Here is a 22,188-nt window from a genome sequence, read left to right on the forward strand (position 1 = left end):
AGATAGTTCCCAGTTTACCTCATTATTAATGTTAAACTTCGAACTTCCCAATTGATTTTTTTAATTTATTTTATTTACTAGCAGTCGTCATTCATAACTATTTTTTACTGCTCCAAGCAATATATAAAAATCCAAATCAAGGCATTTTCTATTTTTATCCATCCTTTTTCTATTCTATTTTTTATCACTAAAAACGAAGTGATTATAATATTATACTTTTTGGTTGGTCGTAGACGGTAATTAATATTGATAACTTTCAGGCGTCCTATAATGTACTCGTAGTTCGTACTCTGTAGTCTGTCTTTGAGGTTTGTGGAACTTGTCATTTAAAGTATGTACTTATATGTTAAAACGTCTGATAGAATGTTATGATAGAATTAAAAACAAACCTACTATTTTCCCCTGAATTGTTTATTTTATTTTGTTAGGAAAATATTATTAGATTTTTTAATTACATGACTATTTTCTTCAATTTACTATTGTTTAGACACCTTTTAGTTAAACAGGACTTATTAAGAAAGGTAGAAAGTTATGATTTGATTTTATAATTTCTCAGTAGTGTCAATATACTAATCATTCACAAGTCCTGGTAATTTCAAAGTTATAGTAGTAATTTATATGTATGATAAAGTAGTTCAAAGTAACTAGAGTAAATATATTTTTTTAGATAATATAACAAATTCCAATAGGAGTAACATAATTTCAGATGTTACACCAGGTTTTTGTTTATGGAACTCTCAAACGCAATGAACCAAATTACCATTGGCTAACAAATCCAGACCATGGATGTGGAAAATTTGTATGTGAAGGCTATACAAAGAATAAATACCCTCTGATTATTGCAACAAAGTATAACATCCCCTTTTTACTGTACAGCCCTGGCGATGGACATCATGTCAAAGGTATTTTTTATATTAAAGCATTCTAAAAAAAAATCACTTCTAAAAAATTATAATTTTTATGAATATTCTTTTGGCATACAATCATCAATTTCACACTTATTTCTTAATATTTTTATTCAACTGACTTTAAAGCTTTATAGAGTGCATTAGACTCAGCTTTGATGCAGTGTAGTTTTATTAATATATCACAAATTTCATTGTCACATTTATGAAAAGTTACTTAACTTTCAATGTTATAAATCACACCTACCTCACTTCAACCTATAAATGACAAATTATATTTTCAAGTTACATTACTGAATGGGCCTCAATGCCAGTTCAACTGGCAAAATGGGTACAATTGTTGCAAGTACCACACATTATTGGTCTCTAATTTTATCTCTCTACCCCTTGTGGGTTGTAAATAATGAATGGTTAGTCCTCTCACATGGTAAGCATAGTGATATTTCATTGCTGAGACAGATACCAAAGTGTGAAAGTGACTATCAAAAACATAGCCTAGAGAAACCTTTTATGGGATGAATATAGTTTTGTAAGATGTTAATTATTTGTACTTGTAACAGGTGAAATTTTTGCAATTGATGATATGATGCTCAGTAAACTTGATATACTAGAGGATCACCCAAAGTGGTATATTAGAGAAATTGATGACATTATTGTCAAGGCCGAGTATGTATGGTTGTCCAGTCATTCAAAGTGTTTGATATAGGCCTCAGAGTTTTATAAGTTACATATTCATTTCAGAGGGACAAACAAAGAAGAAATAATGAAGTGTTGGGTATATTTCTTGAAAAACTTCAGATCAGATCTTTTAAGAAAACAGCTTTATGACAACTATTCCTCTAGTGGTGCGCATGGATTAAAATATTTGGAAAGGTCGAAGCGTGATCCAAATTACGATTACTATTCTGAAATTAAACATAAGCCTTCATAGACATGAAAATTTAGGCATCAGTCTGATGTATGATGAATGTTTGTGGCTATTGTTTTAAGATTACTCTCTTCTATTTCCAAAATGGAAAGCATTGGCACAATAAATTCATTTTTTTTTATTTTTTACAGTGATAATGAGGCCACATTAGAGGATTTGGATGAATTGTTAAAGAAATAGTCATCTCGACAGATAGATACAAATAACTAAAGGGCATAATGTGCAATTTATGGTTGATATTTGTCTTTTTTTATATAAAATTATAGTTTTAATCATTGTACCAATTCCATTGCAATTCTATGAGTAATATTAATAAATTTTAAAACTGTTCTCAAGACCTTTCTTTTCTACTTCTATCATATACATATATACCTACCTGATATATATGATAGAAGCAAATTTTACATTTAAGTTTCACATTATGCAGTAAAAATACTACACACCAGTGGCGAAGAGTCCATACAAGCCGATTCCCACCGGGTTACCTTTCAAAAATCAGTTCCATATTCATACAAAAGTATTTACATTCTATTTCATTAACAAAGTATTATTAATTAAATGCCTGCGCGATTTACAATAGCAATAGTAATTCTTAGCAATACCCTAAGTATCACATTTCATTTTATAGTCGTAAATTAAACAGCGCGTCAATTTTTCGTACCTAAATTACATTAAAGGTAACTCGACGAATTACAGCTTATCTCGGCCAACGTTTTACTATGAGGCGAAAAGAGACAGAGCGTGTCAAACCATCTCTTTCTAATGCTCGCTAACTGTACGTAAAATTTAAAGAAAGATAAGGCTGATCGCGACCGGCTTGCAGTTCTCTCCTCTCCTCTATTAGAAAGAGACAAAGAAATTATTGTTATTGAACCACGGCACGGGAGAAAGAAAACACGACAAAATTAAAAAGAGTTAGCGTTATAATGAAATCCTTCGCAAGTCATATTCTTTTTATTTTGGCATATTTTCGCGTTCCATTTCGTTTGGTTGAAAATAGATTATTTTTAGTATGTGACATGTGTTCCTATACCACTGGTGCGTGATAATTTCGTTTGTTATATTTTAATATTTGTGTTATTTAAACTGTGACTGATTCTGTAAGGTAATTTAATCGCAGATTTGGTTAAATACTGTGGATTTTGTTTGTTATTATGGCTTTAATTCATATAGAGTGCTGTTCAACATTTTTTTGGACCGGCTTCCCTTTGCCAAAATTTCACCCTTCGCCACTGCTACACACTTATTAAGGAGTAAGGATTGTTAAATAAAATGTAAGGAATGTTATTTAGACTTTTTCTTTTTACTTTTCTTGGGATTTACATCAACATTTAGATAATCCATTTCATTAACATCCCTTTTTTTCCGCTTCTCTACTGTTATGAAATTATTACCATCATTATTTCTAATAAATGTTTCTTGTACATTTATTGTATCATTATCATCCGGTTTATCTGTTTTTAGCTTGGCCTTTTTTATTTTCTTTTTCTTTTCGTATAATGGGGTACATTGTACATTTGGTAATTCTGTATCACTTGAACAGTGTACCTTTGTTTTCTTTTTATTTTTTTTCTTGTGGTCTTCACTATTATTTAATATCATTTTATCTTCATCTGTCTTATTTGTTTTATGTTTCTTTGTCTTAGAATATCCATTGTATTTTGTTTGTTGCAGCAACATTTGTTCTTGCATCTCAATTCTTGCTAATTTTCCCAAAGCTTTTACTCCATGACGGGCTCCCCTGTGAAAAACAAGTAAAAAGGTAAAAGGCATTCTGTCACTTTCAAAAATATAGGCCTATTTAAAGAAACCTAAAAATCTTTTCTGCAGAACCTGTCACACAGAACAGATCCGGTGTATTGATGCAACACTCAAGACCATAGGTAAGGTTTTTGCTTATTAAATAATTATGAAAAATGATCAGGATGGCCTTTTCAGCAGAACACAATTACTTAATACATACTTATGTGCTGTCCTTCCTTCACAAGCTGCAAATAACTCTTCATCAGTCAATTTTATAACATCCCCATATTTGACCTCTACATTATCTGGTTCTAAATCTTCAGTTTTTACTCCTCCATTAGTGAGAATGGATGTTTTTACAAAGAAGTTAGTGTATTCTTCCTTTGATTTTGTTTTATTTTTCTTTTTATATGTCCAAGTTGAATTGGTTATTTCAAAATCATCATCTTTGCTTTTAATTTTCTTTGTTTTTCCGTTTTTTTCTGTGACCTGAACATTTTACAAAGTCAAGCAAAATATTTATACAATATTTTTATTATATGAAACATCAAACCTACTTCAACATTACTGGCTGCTGTGTTGTACAGTTTCGTCCACCAATGTTCTGTAAATTCTGCTGCAGCATCATGTCCTATACCTGTAACACTTCGCTTTAACTTCGGTTTCAACGCCTGAGATATGCCATTTTCGTATTTCCCAAGTCCTTTGCCTGAAAACGATTAAAAATTAAAATGTTGATCGACTATTTTATAAACTTTGTGAGCTGTCCCTACCGTCAGTCCATCCATACTTTTCAAGCTGTTTACGTGCGAAATCCATGTTTTTCAATCATAACTCTCTCAGATTCCGTAATAATATGTTTATTAGTTATAAAAAAATAAGCTAATATAAGTTAGTATTATGTACCTAATACTTAATTACTTAGGTATCAGAGTCTGAGATATAACCTAAATGTAGAATCTGGAAGACATGCACAAGCAAGCCACAAACTACAAACTTACAGGCAGTGTTGCAAACTCGGATTATGAAAATTAGAAATGGGCCTATAGTAAAAGAACATATAGTAAAAATGTTTTAAGAAACGTTCGTAGATCTACGTACTTTTTTAAATGAGTGAAATGAAGAGGGTAGGGTAGGTAAAACTGAATAAAACGAGTGTTTTTTTTTTCATTATTACTTTCTGGTAAATTAAAATTGTGCTTGTTTTTAGCACGAATCCGACCAAATATAATAGTCACAAATAGTTATTACAAAATTTTGTCAAAATCAATTAGAAAATTGATTTATTTATTTATTTTATTTATTTAAGTATTCCTACAGCTAATACATTAAACAATAACCAAACAATTACATTACACACAAAAGCCAAAACGGAATACACATATAAACAGAAACATAACATAACAGTTTTACAAAGCACAGAATCGAGATCGGTAAATCAAAACATATATTCAACATGAAACAACAAACAAAGCCATTATTGGTAAAAGTTACCTGAATTTTTTAAAATATTTTTTTAAGAATTTTTTAGTCGCATTAAATATATCGATTTGCTGGTAATTTATGTTGTAATCTGTAGGTATGCGATACATAACCGAGTTTCGTAAATAGTTGGTCTTAGAACGAGGAATCTCGAATAATTGGATATATTCAAAATTTTGAGGCACATTGCTAATCACACATTAATAAAAACCTACTATCACTATGTCAATCCATTCTGGGCTATTGTATATCTTCATGATGTGGCTCCGCAAAAACACAACTTCTGAAGGTAGAAAGAGCTCAAAGAGCTATTCTCAAGGTAAGCGCTTTCCTTCCGTTCATGTATCCCACGGCAGAGACTTACAAACATTGGAAGGTTCTCACTGTTCGTCAAATCTTCATTCTTGCCACAATACTACGCAAACACTCACTTCTCAAATATGACCCACACCTCAATGATAATAAACGTAGAAAAAATGCACTGTGCCATACATGCCATTCGCACAAGCTTGCTCAAAAATTCTTCTGTTTTTTGGGTGATTACTTATATAACAAGGTCAACAGTTCTCTCTCCATATATCCCCTAACAAAAAATGAGTGCAAGAAGACGGTTACACTGTGGCTATTGGACTTAAACTATGAGGTTACCGAGAAAATGCTTATCATAACTAAATAGTTGAGCATAAAGTTTGACACTAATTTTATGTAAATTTTAGTTAATAATTATTTAGAGTATACTTGTGCAATATTATTACGTCAATTATTCAGAACACACACATACACATATACCATGTGGTTTCCTTATAATATATATATTCCTTATGTTTATACTATTGTAGAAAAAACGTATATATTTCTTATTTTGTTAACATACATACTGTAACCATAATTGTCTATTCTTTACTTATAATCATTTTGTCGATCCGAAGTGGTGGAGGCCTGATGACCTGTAACACAGGTGCACAACCTTTAACAGGTATCAGTCTCACATAAACAATAACAATTACTCCAAAGAAGAATGACAATTATTGTATATGTTTTTGTGAGAAATAAAATAAATATATTATTATTATATTTTTAATAAAAAACTGTTTGTTGATTGCGCTCGAAGATTCATATACATTTTAAAGAATCTAGTGTTTGCAGAGAAAAAAAATCTTGAATAAAGTACCCCCTAAATAAATGTACTCCCTAAAAATCCCCCCCCCATGTCCCCAAATTATGACCCCAAATGGGGGGTAACCCTCAAGTTGGCCACACTACAAAGCACATTATATATAGGGTATTGACTATTGTTACCGTCGAGCGTGAATCTGTGGTCACATCAGAGTCCGACTTATATTATCTAGTGAGTATAGTGAGAGAGAGAGCCTACCTACAAACTGCAATAATCAGCTGTCAGCTAGTCGGTAGTGCCGCTAGTGACAACTGGTAATCTGTCTGTGTGACAAATGGCAAGTAGCAAAAATACAAATAGAACCATCAACTACCAACTACGCACGGAGCACTAAATGATGATTTTCTTACCTTAGTAAAAATAAACAAGAGTAGAAAAATGTCTAACATCGCAAAATTCTTGGCGCTTGATAAAGTTGCTACCTTTTTTAACATTATTAAACAAAATGGGGGAATACGTGGATCCCTGTATAAGCTGTATAGGTGAAGTTGTTATTATGTAATTTTCAGGTTACCTGAAATTCCAGTAGTTTTATTATTAAATGTATTTTGCAGGCAAGATGAACTTAAAGATGGTACACTTGTAGGTAAAGATAAATTTGGTAATAAATACTTTGAAAATCCTCGGTATTTTTACGGAAGAAATCGCTGGGTAGAGTACTCAGACAAATTTCACATGAATTATGATGGAAGTCAGGTATGTATAGAAATTAAATTAATATTATAATTTGACTTTCAATCAAACCAACTCGCCATTATTAATATTATTTAAGAATCCAGATGTTTTTATTTTCGATTAATCTTCATGGTCAACTAAAATAAGACATTTGTAATTAAAATATAAAACATATTTATATCAACATTCAATGTTTTAAATTAATTTCTAGGCTAAAATAGCTATTTTACATATTTATAATGTTTTGTTGGTCTTTATAAAAGACTCTTAAAAGTGAATATGCACTAACTTTATTGCAATTCATTCAAGAAGATTAAGATAAATTAATGCACCTGCCCTAATATGTTACTTTATATTTGCTATTAAGACCTGAAAATAGATTAAAAAGTGGCAAGTGGTTAGTAGTTTCACAATCTGTTTCAGGTTCCTGCCGAGTGGTATGGTTGGCTACATTACAAGACGGATCTGCCACCACATTTGGTAAGTCCCTACTGAACTACCTAACTTTAAAGACCAGATTAAGATTTGTAGTTCTATGGGTTATTGCATAATATATTCTTATAGAAGTGTTATAATTCAATGTGTCATACCAATATTTAAATTAAAAACAATTTTAAATTATGAATAAAGCACAAATTTTTAATAAATTATTGTTAAGTCTTATGTCTAGCAGGTGTCTGCCTAGACTTAAATTTTTTTGGTATATTTGCAGGACCCAAACAGACCCCAATACAAATGGATGAATGATTGGAATGAGAATATATCTGGTACCACTGGGCAATACACACCCTACAGCACAACTAGACCAAAAGTTGAAGCGTGGGAACCAAAGCCTAAATCAACTGTCTAATTTGATACTTCATGAAACCAACAACTTCTAGTTTTTCTGCAACATTCAATTTAATATTTTTGTTTAGCAATCTGAAAACCTCAGTTTAAGTAGTAAATGAAATAAAGATGCATATGGAAAATTACAACCTTGTTTTAGTTATTTATTGCCAACTGTAGACTACATATATCAAAGTGCAGTAAAAGTATATGAAGTCTAAAATAAGGAATATATAGCAAGGCATAGGTTACAGAAACAGAAATCCAAAACTAGGGGTTGTAGAGCCGCTTTTGTTGAAGGAAAGGTGCCAAATTTTAAAGTTTTATTGTGACAAAATCCTTAAAGAGGAGATTACAAGACTGAAGTTTTTTTTCATATTTCTGATAGATGTTTAAATCTGGGTATTTTGTCATGCTGTTGATCGAACCTACGATCTCCAACATGACCGATTGGCAAGTTGAATACTATCACTTGGTAACAAGTCACGGAGATTTCGGCAAACGCCTAGATAATAAGCCGAAATGATTTAATTCATATTGAGGCCTGTTATTTTATTATTTCACTGAGAAAACCAGTTTGGGTCTACGGGTCCTGGCAAGTGGCTCTCAAAGTTTGTGTCGTTTAACTTTTTTCTTGATTATGGAAAAAGTTGTATTCATAAGACCCCGGAGTTATTGTTTGTTCAAGAAAGATTTGAATTAGCCTAAAATTATAATCTAGATAAATTATTTTAAATTGAGAAAATAGGTTTCTACCTACTTATTTTACGTAGTACTGGTGCCAATAAAGATATTTTATTTTTGAACGAAATTGTAAAAAAATTCTATTGTAATTTGTAGAACTACAAGCTTTGTTGGAATAAAGTAGCATTCTAAGTTTATTTTGTGTTTTCATAATGTCATTCTTCGTAACTACAATATTATTAAGGATTATTCTACTACAGGTATTTCCAAATAATAAAGCTTAATATATTAATAAAAATATCTCACAAAGATGTTTAAAACTACATAAAAGTTTGGAAAACTTTGATTTTAAACAACTGCCCACTACTACATGCAAACGCATATTGACGAAAAGTAACGTATTTTATAAGTTAAAACCTTATTCCATTTTAATAAGTTTTAATATCCGCTGTGGGCTTATGAGCTTTGACAACACTAATGCAATTACAAGATGAATACGAAAATATACTTTATTATACGGTAATATGATTCAAAATTGACAGTGAAATTATGAACCGACTTCGTGCACATTTTTTTTACTGGCAGGTAAAAATATCTTGACTCCTTATTCAGTTAAAATGCGACGCGCTGCAGAGTTACCGCTTACTTGATTTAAAGATTTAAAAACATTAGTAACTTGTGTTAGTTTAGCAAAAGTTTAAACAAAAAGGTGGCTAATGGCTATGTAGTTATGCTGTGGTTAAAGTAATAACTTTCAGCTTTTCGAATTTAGAGTGTGTGCAAAATGTTATAGTGACCAGTATTTCATCTTGTTTTACGGTAAATGTTTATATATCTTATAACAAGCTGATAAGTTGTAACAAACTAAATATAAAACTTCTTAAGTAATTTATTGGTAAACGTTATATTTTGATATGTGAAGCTTTCAACTTACAACTTTTTTGTGTCGTAAGTTCGCGTGGGTGTTGGGTAAGTGGTTATAGGGATGTGTTATTGTTATCGATAAACATAATAATTATTGTACCTTAAATTTCTTTATAAACGTATTCTTTGGTAACTTTTGGTTCTGACTTTTGGAAAAAAAATTACTTGTAGCCAAGGCATAATCAGCGTGTACACAACGTGACACGCTTAAGGCAAAAAATAAATTTATGGCCCTCCTTGGTTCCCAGAGTAAAATTTAATCAAGTAATAATAGGAACATCCCTTATCTAACATTAGGTGATTTTGTTTGGGATTATAAAATGGTGGACTTGTTAGCGTGATGAAAATTAAACCTTTTAAGGGATTGAGCTATTAAGATCCACAATCACGTCGGTAGATGATCGAACAAAAGCGTTCATTTGTTTCAATCCATTAACATTCCGCTTAGCGTTGGGTGTCGGCCTATATCTCGTCACGGTTTGACCTCTCGCCTTCCCATTCTTTTTGTAAAAGTCAGCCAAAAACAGCATCGACCTATTGTTATGATTATTTATTTATTTCGCTAATTACACGTTTCTTACCTAAATTTATAATTATACAAATAAACTACTGATAACAAGACCTCATTTACAATTTTAAATGAAAATTCATTATTTCCCTTGAATGGAGAAGTCCGACGCTTTTTGCTTCAAAGGCTATTTTAATGATATTTTTTGACTATACCTACCTAAATTAACAGATAGATATCACTTATGTGCCGTCGATAACCAGCCGTCACTCGAAATATCAACCGTTCAAGGTTCCTAAATTAAAATATACCATGAAGGCACAGTAGATTATTTTATACTGTGAATGATACCGCTAAAGCTTCTTAGTATTGTGGAAGAGATTCTATGTGCGAACTGTGAATGCCTCTTTGTCATCTTAGTTTCAATTATAACAATGATGACTGCTCTAAATTGTAACAATCAACGGTACTTATGCTATCTTTGTTAGTCATATAATCTAAACACATATCTAAGATCGAGAATATTCACTCACTGACACAAAAAATCTGGGTTCTGAAGTTGGCTAAAAATAGTTCTGAGACATTTAAAAAGTTGCTTTTAACTCTGTTACGTATTTAGGATTAGGAACATTTTATTATTAGGATAAGGTATATAACTTACGGGTGAAAACGTAAAAGAAGTGAAGAAGAAGGAAATCTTTACAGTAAGCATATTTCTATTTAATATATTTCATATACATGTGTATGTAACCAGTACTACTCATAATGTTACTGTTTTTGAGATTTCATTTAAGTATTTATTTATTTTTATAGTTACACAAGTATAATTTAAAACAAAAACACTTCACACACGTTCATTTAAATAACATTTACACGCTTACATTGAATTTAATATAACAATGTGACATTTCGAGACAATGTTTGCATTTTAATAATGATCCAATATTGTAAACAGAACATATCGATAACATAACAGGCAAAGCGTATAAGCAGTTAGGGTTTGTCAAGCGGTCATGCAAGACATTTCAAAATATAAATTGCATAAAAACCCTTTATTTTGCATATGTCAGAAGCGTGCTGGAGTACGCAAGTATTATTTGGTCTCCATTTTATGTAAAATACAAAAAAGCTGTGGAAGGTGTGCAAAAAAAGTTTGTCAAATTTCTTTGTTACAAGGGGTATAGGGGTTTCGATGGTTATACTGATTCTTGCTCATATTTTAATTTAGACTCACTAGAATATCGACGGAGTCAGCAAGACTTGTTCTTTTTACATGCTGTTCTTAATGGGTGGATAGACAGCCCCTACTTGCTATCATTAATAACATTTAAAATTCCTCCTGCGTATGCGACAAGATACTCAAAATTGTTCAGTGTGCCTCGTACGAAGTCGAATTACCTGCGTAATTCTCCAATGTTTACGGTTTTGTCGAACTATGACAACCATTTTCAAGACATTGATATTTTCTACCACAAGAAGAGAGATGCGAAGAAGTGCCTGGAGAAGCGGGAAGACTACGACTTTTTAAAGTAGTAATTTTTTTTAAGTAGTAGATATTCATAAATTCTTAGTATTATTTGTTGCTTTTTTTTAATTTTGCAGTTTTTTATTTTATTCTTTTGTTTTTCTTATAAATGACACTTTGTCTTTTAATGCTTGTTTTCTGTTTTTTATTTAATCTGTGTAATCTGTTTTGGCTTTGTGTATTGTATTTGTGTTTTGTATAATAATATGTGTTAAGTAGCTGTTGATTACTTATTATTAAATAAATAAATAAAAAAGTAAAATTATGATAAATTTTGGTTAATTACTCAAATCACGGCTTCACCATAAAACAGCCTCAATTTTTTTTTCTATCTCGTGCCACAATGTGGGGCCTCCCTCCCTAACCCCATTTAAATTAATTGAAACATTTGTGAAATTAATGAAAGAGAGTACTTTTTTAGCATTAACCTTTAACCTTAACAAACGCCACTTGGAATATTAAAATAAAAAAAAAACTAAACAAATGTAATTTTCTGGGATGCAATGGGAACTGAGAGAAAATCATTTACATGATGCACGTAATAGTATCATTTTTTTAAGGCGTCCAAAGCCATACCTTTTCCTTAGTATTACTCGGGATACTACATCCTAATCGTAAAAAAATAAAGTAAACAATTTGGAGCTGTTTTAAGGTGGAGCCGTAATTCCACAAATTTAGCGAAACTTCAATACACACTAGACAGTACTGAATAAATATCCTTAAAATAATTTTAGCCGACACAAAATTGCACTAAAAACTTTGTTCGAAAATTCATTTAAAATTGCTTGACATTTCCATAGACCACAGAGGAAAAAGAATAATCAGAAACTGTTCGCATTATTTACTTCGACTGTCGACTACTTATAATATAAAGTAGTCGACATTTAGAAAAACTAAACGCTCTCAACGAGCGCCGTGCGTGCCGGGACAATGCCTTGGCCCTCGATTAAGATCATGTCTTGCGCGTGATTCCTCCTTACTGGAAATTCCTTTTAAATCGTGAGTGGTGGATTGATTAGACACACACAGATTTGTCGCTTGCGTAACTGTGGTTGCATTTACGTTTCTTATGAAAACTAGATTGATCTTTGTTGTATTTACTATATTCATACATATTCGCTACCTCATTGATTATCAAAGACAACATTATAAAAATATCTATTTAAATTATCCAATTCTTAACGGATATTGATGAAGTTCCGAACTGTAAAATAAAAGTAAATTAGGATTTTTAAGATATAAGACATTTAGCACATATAGTTTTAACCTAAATATCTCACAGAACATCACAGACACACGTCATCCGATTACTTTTTGAAGTTATACTTTTGGCGCGTTAGAGAAAAATGATGAGAGTAAATTATAGCAACACAGTCCCACAAAACCGACAACCTGAAGTAAGTTATAGTCAACATTTTAGATTGTAGTGATATTTAAATAAACTTTATTTAACTACCATTTTTCTATTATTCGTGTCGTTTTTTCTACAATCCTATGCAAAAAGGCGAAAGCGCGCTAACGCGAGTACATGAAAAGAACTTTACTTTTTCGGTTAAAGATTATGACCAAGATAGAGAAATTATTTATATTATATTTTATTATTCAGCTTTAAATCTAATATTATAATTAATCCTTTTTTGTTATTGCTCGTATAAATTCGTTTTAAGTTATATAATATTGCTGAGGACTATTTTGAGAACAGGCATAACTGACACACTACAACTGACTAACAGGAATAAACAATTGAACTGAGAGTGATTGATTAAATGAATAGAATTATTATAAAATTAATTAAATGATACTCCTACTACGTTTAACATTCGCTCGAACGGTGAAGAGGAAACCGGCTCGCCTTAATCTCGAAAAGCCGACGGCGTGTGCCAGGCACAGGCGGCTGATCACCTACTTGCCTATTTGATTGACAAATGATCACGAAACAGATACAGAAATCTGAGGCCCAGACCTAAGTTTGTAGCGCCACTGATGTTTTTTCATGAGTTAGTTAAATGATACATCGTATAGAAAGGAAACAACACACACATGGCTTTATCCACACAACCTACTAAATACCTATAAAAGACAATTAATCCTGTTTTATTATTTATTTATTGATTAACACTTCGTTGCATTACAATATAAAAAAAAATAACGTAATTAAATGAAAACGTGGGCAACTGGCAGCCTTATCGCTTTCAAGCGATTGCTTCCAGGCAACCACTGTGAGTCAAGGAAAAAAAAATAATGTATTATTTGTGTAATTAATGTATAAGTAGGCAAGACGTGCAAAAATACATATTACATATAAAATAAGGAGAAAAAAAACCAAACTGAACAGGATAAATAGAAAAAGTATTATAAATATTATTATTAAGTATTCTATAAATTGTAGTTTTTTATTAAAATAAAGAAAATTCTTGAATGGTGTTGAGGGTAATTTAATAAAAATATGAAATGAACGGGCTCGTAATTCGAGCACAATGACCACATGTCGGTGGTGTCAAGCGAAATGATTGATAAAAAGCTGGTCGATTTAACAAGAATTTCTCCCACAGTTATCGTATGTAAATAAAGAAATATCGCCTTTATGATGCTATTTTTAACTAGGCTTAGGAAAGTTTTTAGTCTTTGAAGCTATTACAGATGTTTAATAGTTTTTTATATGCACGATATTATTTTAAATTTTTATACACCAGGTGGCTTTTTAACATTTTCCTAGCTGAGTCTCTTATTATCAGTTTAATTGCTGACGGTGAACTAAGGGCCGGATTTAGAGTCTAGCCTCGGCCCCTGGTTCCAAATAAAGTGTCCATGGGCGGCGGTATCTCTTAACATCAGGTGAGCCTCCTGCCCGTTTGCCCCCTGTTCTATAAAAAAAAAGAACATTTTTTCAGTTGAATTCTTCAATCAATAATTTACTGCCAAATCAACTAGATTTTTTTAGTATTTATACAGAAACTTATCAAAATATAATATGAAAAGAAAAGGTTTTAATAGTTTTTACTGGTAAAAACTAATAAAAACTATTTTTTTATTCTGTGTCCCTCTTTTGCCCCCGGAACTGTAGCTTCTTCCAGAACTTAAACATGCAAACGATTATTAACGTTATAACACCAGCTTCTGGTAATGAACGCTACTTATCCAGAGCTTGATATATTCGTTGGTGGGCAATTTAAAAAAAAAAACGCCTAAAAAACGCCTGTTAAGCGCCTTTCGGGTAATTCTTGATTGAAATTGTTGAGTGAATAAGTGTTAGGCAAATGAGTACCTATGTTTAAATAGGTAATAAAGTAAAACTAAAAAATGTGATTATCATGTATAGGAATAGATAGGTTGTAACGTGTAGGTACTGTAGAAAATGTATATATGATTCGGTGTACTATGAGATATAAATAAGTAAATAAGTAGTAGTATTTGGATTCTATCAAATAGGACAGATTAAATATTATATACACTTATCTAACACATGAAATGCCTATATTAGTTGCCTTAAAGTCTTGAACCATACAATAGAATGATCTTTATATAAGTCATTTTTTGAATAATAATACAACTTCGTGTATATGTCAACTTCTAAAGTTCAGAAAAAGACGTACTAAGTTCATAGTAATAGTACCTACCTATAGGATAATAAAACAATATATAGTATCTGTTATGTTCAGGCTGATCCGAAAGAATATTTATCTAGACTAGACCACATAGAGTTCCTATACTATATTCTATTCAATTCAATTCAAAGTCATTTATTGATTTAAGTAACTTAAAACGAAAATTAGCCTAGTGCGGTCAGAAGTCTCGATCAGTCTCTGGCTGCAGGTATTAATCCGAACAACTTAAGTTTTAGTTCTATTTACGTTCGAAATATATTTCCAGTTTCCTCACAATAAACTTAAAATTGATTTAAATTATAGTTTTGGGTAGGAATTGTGACAAAACAAAAAGTAATTGTACGATGGCCTTTCCATGTGAACTGGGGTAGCTGGCGTAATTGTAAGGTGCATGACGTTAATTAGGCAGTTATATTAATAGATATATAGATCTAACTTAATTAGATGATCAGCCTTTTGCGTCTACGGCAAGCCGGTTTTCACATGATGTTTTCCTTCAACATTCAAGCAAATGTTAAAAGCGCACATAAAGAAGAAAGTCGAAAAGAAGAGAAGAAGAAAGGTGCACAGCTGGGGATCGTACCAACGACTTCAGGGATGAGACTCGCACGCTAAAGCCACTAGGCCTTCATTATTCTATTATTCAAAAGGTTACTTGCATGCTTGATATTATGTAGACCCATCCAACTGCGGGCCGAGTCAGGTCATCCTTAACCACGGTAACCGGAAAATGTAAATTTAAAAACCATATCAACACTTTCGCCATATGGCCCCCTTTTGAAAAGGCCTGATTTGCTGAATTGGTAAATTGACCCGTCGCTTGCGTGGGAGTGTCTTCTGACATCTTTTATATTACATGTTATTATTTTTGAGCTACAAGTTCAAGTAAAAAATTCGCTGTTTTTAAAAGTTCTTAAAGTTTAATTGTTTTATTCTATTTATTATATATTATAATCTATTTCTAATAATTAGACTGTGTATATACATATAGTCTAATTATGAATTAATAAAAAATAAAATTTTAAAATACTTATGTCCAATGAATTGTAAATACTAAATACTATTTTTGTCTATGTATGCAACCAATGCTCTGGCATAGACAATGGCCATTGCCATATATTATTATATGTATATATATTTATTTTTTTAAGCAGTTGTGATCTATTGTATGTGTACCTTAAGCGATCCAATGCGTTTCAACATTTTTTTGCTTTTTTAAAGCCTACTCATAAGACTGGCGCTAGTCATGAGGCAGGCTCACAGGTTACCTGCCTACACTAATTGGCGAACTGAAGGCATCCCTCAGGTTTTAGTGGGTAGGGTTGTAAATTAAGTATGAGTCCCACCTAATCCATGCTTAAACAAAGTGCCGCAGTGATATCCGTATAAACATTTTCTGACGTAAAAAAAGGCTCATTACATCGAATAGGGCTTTTACTTCACATAGAAACATTCATTGCTTCACGCGTTAAAACGCATCAGCCAAATATAAAAGTTGATTACCTATTATAATTTATGATGCGTTTCCCAATCAAATGCAATCATTGTTTACATAAAACTAAATCAATTTGTGATGCTAATAGCCATTGTTCTACGATTAAAACTTGAGAAATATTACACACAATAATTTCATTGTCTTGGGAACTGATCCCGGTAAGATGCCAAGAAGGACTTGTTACCAAGAGTTCATTTTTTTTCCAGGGGAAATAATGCGTTATGCATACCCTTCCGCGGCACCAAGAAAAAACCGTGGTGAAGGGTTTCTATTTACGGCAATCTGGGTCTACTAAACAAATTTTGTTGCTGATTAACCGATAATATTTAACTCCGTAACAATTCTTAAAAGGCCGGCAACGCCCTCTGGCATTGAGAGTGTCCATGGGCGGCGGTATCGCTTAACATCAGGTGAGCCTCCTGCCCGTTTGCCCCCTGTTAAAAAAAAACTCTAACTAGGTAAAACCACTCTATGAAAATTTGTAAAACAAAAGAGTATCTACAAATTCCCAAAACAACTACATGTTTAGTTGCTCAAACATACATACATCCTAAAAATTTAATTTATTTTTCACATTGGGCGTAATTCGCTCTTGGAAGAGAGTCGTGAATCTCGAAAGTTCTCATAAAACGTATAATTGGTAGTTGGAATCATAATAGTTTTAGTTCCCATGTCGGAGGTCAGAGAAAGTTGCGAATTTTATTCTTAAATATTCTTCTTGTTTAAGCGTCTTGATATGTTTTTGTTAATACTGTCCTTTGAGAATAGATTCGATTCTGTTCCCTTTGGAGCAGAGACCCTTGGGCCGCGGGATTCAAGTGCACAACCACTAATTAAAGATTTAAGTTGGCGCCTGGTAGATAATATCGGTGACCCCAGAGCTTCTTTCCTCGCTGAACGAATAAGTATCGCAATACAGCGAGGAAATGCTGCCAGCGTTAAAGGTACACCACAGCGACCAATATTTTAATTATCTATTTATTAATTATTATTATTACTATGTAGATTTAACTAAGATTGTTAGCAATGAAAGAAATTCCGTTTCACGCATATTCTGTCACCAAATAAAATATGGCTTCTGGACTAGCTTTTGACATTTTAATTTTTTATGTGCACATTGGTATTTACGTAGTTTTTAAGGCTACAATTATTTACACTTACAATATTGTGTTTTATTGTTCTGTGCTTATTTTGTTGTCAATTGTCAAGAGATAATTTTTTCTGAATTTCTGAATGAAATGTCTGCGTTACGTAAACTTATGTACTTAATTGTTTGTTGTATTTATTTATATATCTGCTACATCTAGTACATTTTCTGCCTCTTGACACAATATTAAATATTGGTTTATTTGACAAAATTTTACAGTACTTTTGATTAAATTGGAACGACATTTTGTAGGGAGCTTTGGTTACATTATAATAATAAATTAAGTTTATAAGTGCATAAAATAGTACAATTCGAATTGAGCGATGATTTTAACTAAAAAAAATGAGCGCAAGTAGTGACAAAACTACTTAAAATAAAAAATCCTTAAAAAACGACTTAAAATTAGTACTCGTGGCTGATTTTAAAATTCATAATTAGAATGTAACTTATATAAAACATGTCCAGCATATATATATAAAAAATTTATTTTGCGTAAAAGTGTATTTCGTTGACAAAGGTTTGTATAACCCATTTCGTACAGTGTTAGGTCAAATCGTGACTGAGGTATACCTAAACTGTTACACAATAGTACTTTCTAATGTATGGGCAACGTTACAAAAACATTTATTAAAACGGTAGGTGTTTATATGCATATCTATGGGCAAGATTATCATTATTGCATTGAATCTCAGTCCTAAAAAGTACTTCCCTTATCCCCGGTATCACTAACTTTAAATTTCCCTAAATTTTGTTTATTACTATACTTTTAAATAAATGTAGCAACAGTATTATTTTGACAAATCAAATCAAAAATCATTTATTCATGTAGGTAATATAATGTACACTTATGAACGCGAAAAAATTGAAATATACATTTAATGCTTCTAAATTTACATTTAGTCCAGTTATCAAATCAAGGTCGTAGAATAGAAGAGAAGAACAGGCATTAAACTCTCCGTCACTACTTTTAATCGCAACACACAGTCAGGCAATTCGATATTTTGAAAATGCATGTCTAAGACATGGGAAAGTGCCCACGCCATTATATTTTTTTATTATTATAACAATAATAATTACTCAAAAAACGAACCGATATATTAGGGTAAGACTCAGAAACGAGACCTCGTACACAGGCTAAATTTGTATAAAATGTATTGGAGTTTTTTTTTATAGAACAGTGGGCAAACGGACAGGAGGCTCACCTGATGTTTAGTGATATCGCCGCCCATGGACACTCTCAATGGCAGAGGGCTCGCTAGTGCGATGCTGGTTTTTTATGAATAAGACCCAAAGTAGAAATTGGTTGGACAGTTGGTGCTCGCTACGCATTTCACAGACAGGAATTTGAAAATTTTGTGAAAATTCCTCTGCCCCTTGCCCATTGTGACTACATAAACATACTTTACATAAAGGTTTATAGAACATAGTCATTCTCAACTTTCTACAACACAATGATTTTAATTCAGGTAAAATATTTTTTGTTAAGAATGAACAATTTCAAAAGATTCCCATATGAATAGATAACGTTTTTGCAACTTTTGCTTCACAATAACAGGTGAAGGTCAGACATTTTATGAATTATTTTATTGTTGTATTACACCGATTTAAGTCTTTAGTTGTTTAAGCTATCGCGGAATATGTTAAAGGAGTATTAAGAATATCCATAGTTAAATCAACTGCATCATGAGCAACCACACATCATCACGGTTACACCATCAGACAATACACCCGAATTAATTATACTTAGTTAAATATATTCAATCTATTTTTATTGATTTTTCTTTCATACGTTTCGTAATGTACGTGTACTTGTACATGTAACGTAATTTTTTTATTTATTTCAGAAATACATACATTATCTTTACAGCCTATGCCAATACGACAATGTGGAGAAACATTTAATTAAATATAATAATGTACATAAAAATTAGACACATAATTTACACAATATCGCTACTGTGAATTCACTCTGCGAACATACAAATATGTCGATAGTATTTTATAAATGTATATAATATTATCAAATATTTTACTTAATTCCAACACACAAACACATGGTAATCATATTTAATAATGTATAAATTGACAATTATAACAAATTATATAACGTTGGTCCCTTTTGTTGTACCATCTTGGCAGCATTGCCTCGTTTAGGAAATATGTATATGATGTATTTCTTACTTAATAACAATTATACTAAAATTATAAGTATAAAATTATAAGTAAGTAAATATAGGAAATATTCGCTTTATTGAAATTATGATTGAACGTTTAGATAAAGTATGGAATCTAACACAAGCACACCTGTCAAATAATTTCCCTTTAATCAATGATTAAGTTATTTAGCATCCGAACTCAGACTTATTGCTTCAATTTACATATTGATATGTTCCCGTTAGCAACACATTAGCTCATATATAGAACCTAAGAACACTTCCTGCCATATGGGAGACAGCTGTCCGTTCATTGAGTTTTTATTCTTAACGAGATTCCAAGGGTGGTCAACGAAACGATTTTTGCATTATTAATGGATAATTATAGATTTTTTGTGGTAAACAGCTGAACGGAGTTAATACTACTATATAATAAAAAATAAATCAGTGGCGCTACAACCTCTTTAGGTCCTGGCCTCAGATATCTGAATCTGTTTCATGATCATTTTTAAATCTAATAGGCAAGTAGGTGATCAGCCTCCAACGCCTGACAGACGTCGTCGACTTTTTGGGTCTAACACATGTCGGTTTCCTCACGATGATTACCTTCACCGTTCGTGCAAATGTTAAATGCGGACATAGAAAGAAAGTCCATTGGTGCACAGCCCGGGATCGAACCTACGACCTCAGGTATGAGAGTCGCACGCTGAAGCCAGTAGGCCAACACTGCTCCTCTATATAATTTACTGACTATTAAATTCGATAGCTTTCCTTTGTGTAGTAACGCGACTGTCTTTCGAATTCTTCGCGATTTTAACAAATTCACTATTACTTATCCGGGAGCTGGATATACATATTCGGCGGTGAGCTGATCAGTTTTGAAGGAAGAATCCTGAAGTGCCCCGAATCGAATCGATCTCTAAGCTAATCCGCTGTTTTGCTGTATTTTCCAAAATAAATGCTGTATTTAAAAATTTCTAGTATTTTTTTGTATTTCTATTTTAACTAAGTAGTATTATATATATTTTAATTATATTTTTTAACTGTCATACATTTTAGATAAAGATACTGTAGATTTGATTTGATGTTGCCCAGTATTTTAGTTTGACTTCCAAGAAGAAGAAGAAACAAAAGCAAACGAGCAGAAATATCTTCTTCAACGAAACTTATAATGAAAACAGGTTATTTTAGGCAGAAAGAATTATATCTCATTCAAATCAATTTTGTTCATTTGTTTTGGAAATTAAAAAGTATGGTGAGGTGCATAAGTGTAAGATATTTTGTCTTAATATAATAGCCACAAGTCATATGCGGTCAGCGATCTTCGTATATTAGTAGTGGTTTATCCCGTAATTCATATTTCTGTGCAAATACAGTAAGTTTATAACAAGCCTATGATTTAATCCAAGCACGCAGTTTATGATTGAATGACGCGGTCATTGCCCCGCGAAGCGGTCTGTCAACAATTTAACTTGTTTTGTTTCCGTGGGATTTTATTAATTGCTTTATAAGAGATAGCGTAGGCATATTGGTTTGAGACTGACTGTCAAATCAGAGATCGTGCGTTCGTACCCACATTGGTGTTGATATGTATTTAATTCTTGCGGTAAACATAGTTAAGAGCCCAACGTATTATAGACATACAACAATAAACGACATGTGTCAGACACAGAAGGCTAATCATCTACTTGTCTATAAAATAAATATGATAACTATCTAAGGTATATGGTTTTAGCACTTTTTTATTTGTTTCGTAATTCTACAGTTACTTAACATAAATTAAATACCAAAAATAATTATTCTAAACATATAGCCAAATATGGAGTACATAGTATATAGTAGTAGTATAGAGTATAGAGGTTCAAACATTTACGAAATCTAAAAATATTAAATACGTAATTCCTATTTCTAAGTCGGCTGTGGTGTGTGATGGTGTGAAACAGAGTTTAATATGCAATATATTCTAAAATGAGGAAGTACAGTATATAGCAACTAACCATCGAGATATTTCCGAACCCCTTCCATTTAGGGTCCTTTAAGATAAGCGTACCAAACTTTTAAGTAGCAAATCTCGCGTTCATGGAAGCAATATGTCTATGCAGTATTATGAATTCAACCTTCTGCTCTTTAAAGAAACAAAAGCTTATAATTAAGAATAATCTTAACAATTATGAGTTTCTGAATGTCAGAAATTTTTGTAATGCATTTTGCAAACATATTTTTTTTCAGTGCGGACTTTTCCATTTCATTTAACGATCCCCTGAACCCTCCATTATTTTCCCGTATGCATAGACATAGAGCAATTAAAATAAACGTTTCCTACGGGGGTTGTCCTCCCCTTTACCCCCGTTGTAATTAAGTCTGCAATCCCCTCGTAGGTAGAACACAAATAGTTTAATGCACTTGTTT

The 22,188-nt window shown here is 31.9% G+C and overlaps 3 protein-coding genes across 13 annotated transcripts; 2 read left to right on the forward strand and 1 right to left on the reverse strand.

The window, feature by feature from the left end:
* Nucleotides 1-234: 234 nt before the first annotated feature.
* On the forward strand, nt 235-2,163 carry LOC110999960 (putative gamma-glutamylcyclotransferase CG2811). 11 transcript variants are annotated; one of them, XM_022269255.2, is made up of 5 exons: nt 355-521; nt 707-902; nt 1,466-1,571; nt 1,647-1,874; nt 1,965-2,163. In XM_022269255.2, the coding sequence occupies exons 1-4, from the start codon at nt 456-458 to the stop codon at nt 1,834-1,836; spliced, it is 558 nt and encodes a 185-aa protein (XP_022124947.1). In that variant the 5' UTR covers nt 355-455; the 3' UTR covers nt 1,837-1,874; nt 1,965-2,163. The 11 variants fall into 11 exon arrangements, with proteins under 11 accessions (XP_022124955.1, XP_022124956.1, XP_022124953.1 ...); XM_022269254.2 differs by having other exon boundaries at nt 356-521; nt 1,647-1,863; XM_022269265.2 differs by having other exon boundaries at nt 356-521; nt 1,647-1,750.
* A 952-nt stretch (nt 2,164-3,115) lies between these two features.
* LOC110999959 (G patch domain-containing protein 4) lies at nt 3,116-4,575 on the reverse strand. Its single transcript, XM_022269252.2, has 4 exons — nt 4,350-4,575; nt 4,134-4,285; nt 3,797-4,065; nt 3,116-3,574 (listed from the first exon to the last, which is right to left on the reverse strand). Exons 1-4 carry the CDS (start codon nt 4,393-4,395, stop codon nt 3,118-3,120), a joined length of 924 nt encoding a protein of 307 aa, XP_022124944.2. The 5' UTR covers nt 4,396-4,575; the 3' UTR covers nt 3,116-3,117.
* A 1,930-nt stretch (nt 4,576-6,505) lies between these two features.
* Nucleotides 6,506-7,884, forward strand: LOC110999951 (probable NADH dehydrogenase [ubiquinone] 1 alpha subcomplex subunit 12). Its single transcript, XM_022269246.2, has 4 exons — nt 6,506-6,717; nt 6,790-6,931; nt 7,334-7,390; nt 7,623-7,884. The coding sequence occupies exons 1-4, from the start codon at nt 6,614-6,616 to the stop codon at nt 7,758-7,760; spliced, it is 441 nt and encodes a 146-aa protein (XP_022124938.1). The 5' UTR covers nt 6,506-6,613; the 3' UTR covers nt 7,761-7,884.
* Nucleotides 7,885-22,188: the final 14,304 nt, after the last annotated feature.

The sequence above is a fragment of the Pieris rapae genome, chromosome 15 (assembly GCF_905147795.1).
Source record: "Pieris rapae chromosome 15, ilPieRapa1.1, whole genome shotgun sequence".
NCBI classification, from domain to species: domain Eukaryota; kingdom Metazoa; phylum Arthropoda; class Insecta; order Lepidoptera; family Pieridae; genus Pieris; species Pieris rapae.

What these genes read in the sequence shown, in the direction of transcription:
- LOC110999960 (XM_022269253.2), top strand. Translation starts at nt 456, where the DNA reads ATGACTATTTTCTTCAATTTACTATTGTTTAGACACCTTTTAGTTAAA. An exon ending in AACAGGACTTATTAAGAAAG is followed by an intron (nt 522 to 706) that starts GTAGAAAGTTAT and finishes ACATAATTTCAG; the next exon opens with ATGTTACACCAGGTTTTTGT. An exon ending in CGATGGACATCATGTCAAAG is followed by an intron (nt 903 to 1,465) that starts GTATTTTTTATA and finishes TACTTGTAACAG; the next exon opens with GTGAAATTTTTGCAATTGAT.
- LOC110999959 (XM_022269252.2), bottom strand. Translation starts at nt 4,395, where the DNA reads ATGGATTTCGCACGTAAACAGCTTGAAAAGTATGGATGGACTGACG. An exon ending in AAAGTATGGATGGACTGACG is followed by an intron (nt 4,286 to 4,349) that starts GTAGGGACAGCT and finishes AATCGTTTTCAG; the next exon opens with GCAAAGGACTTGGGAAATAC. An exon ending in GAAGGAAGGACAGCACATAA is followed by an intron (nt 3,575 to 3,796) that starts GTATGTATTAAG and finishes TGTTTTTCACAG; the next exon opens with GGGAGCCCGTCATGGAGTAA.
- LOC110999951 (XM_022269246.2), top strand. Translation starts at nt 6,614, where the DNA reads ATGTCTAACATCGCAAAATTCTTGGCGCTTGATAAAGTTGCTACCTTT. An exon ending in TCCCTGTATAAGCTGTATAG is followed by an intron (nt 6,718 to 6,789) that starts GTGAAGTTGTTA and finishes TGTATTTTGCAG; the next exon opens with GCAAGATGAACTTAAAGATG. An exon ending in TGAATTATGATGGAAGTCAG is followed by an intron (nt 6,932 to 7,333) that starts GTATGTATAGAA and finishes AATCTGTTTCAG; the next exon opens with GTTCCTGCCGAGTGGTATGG.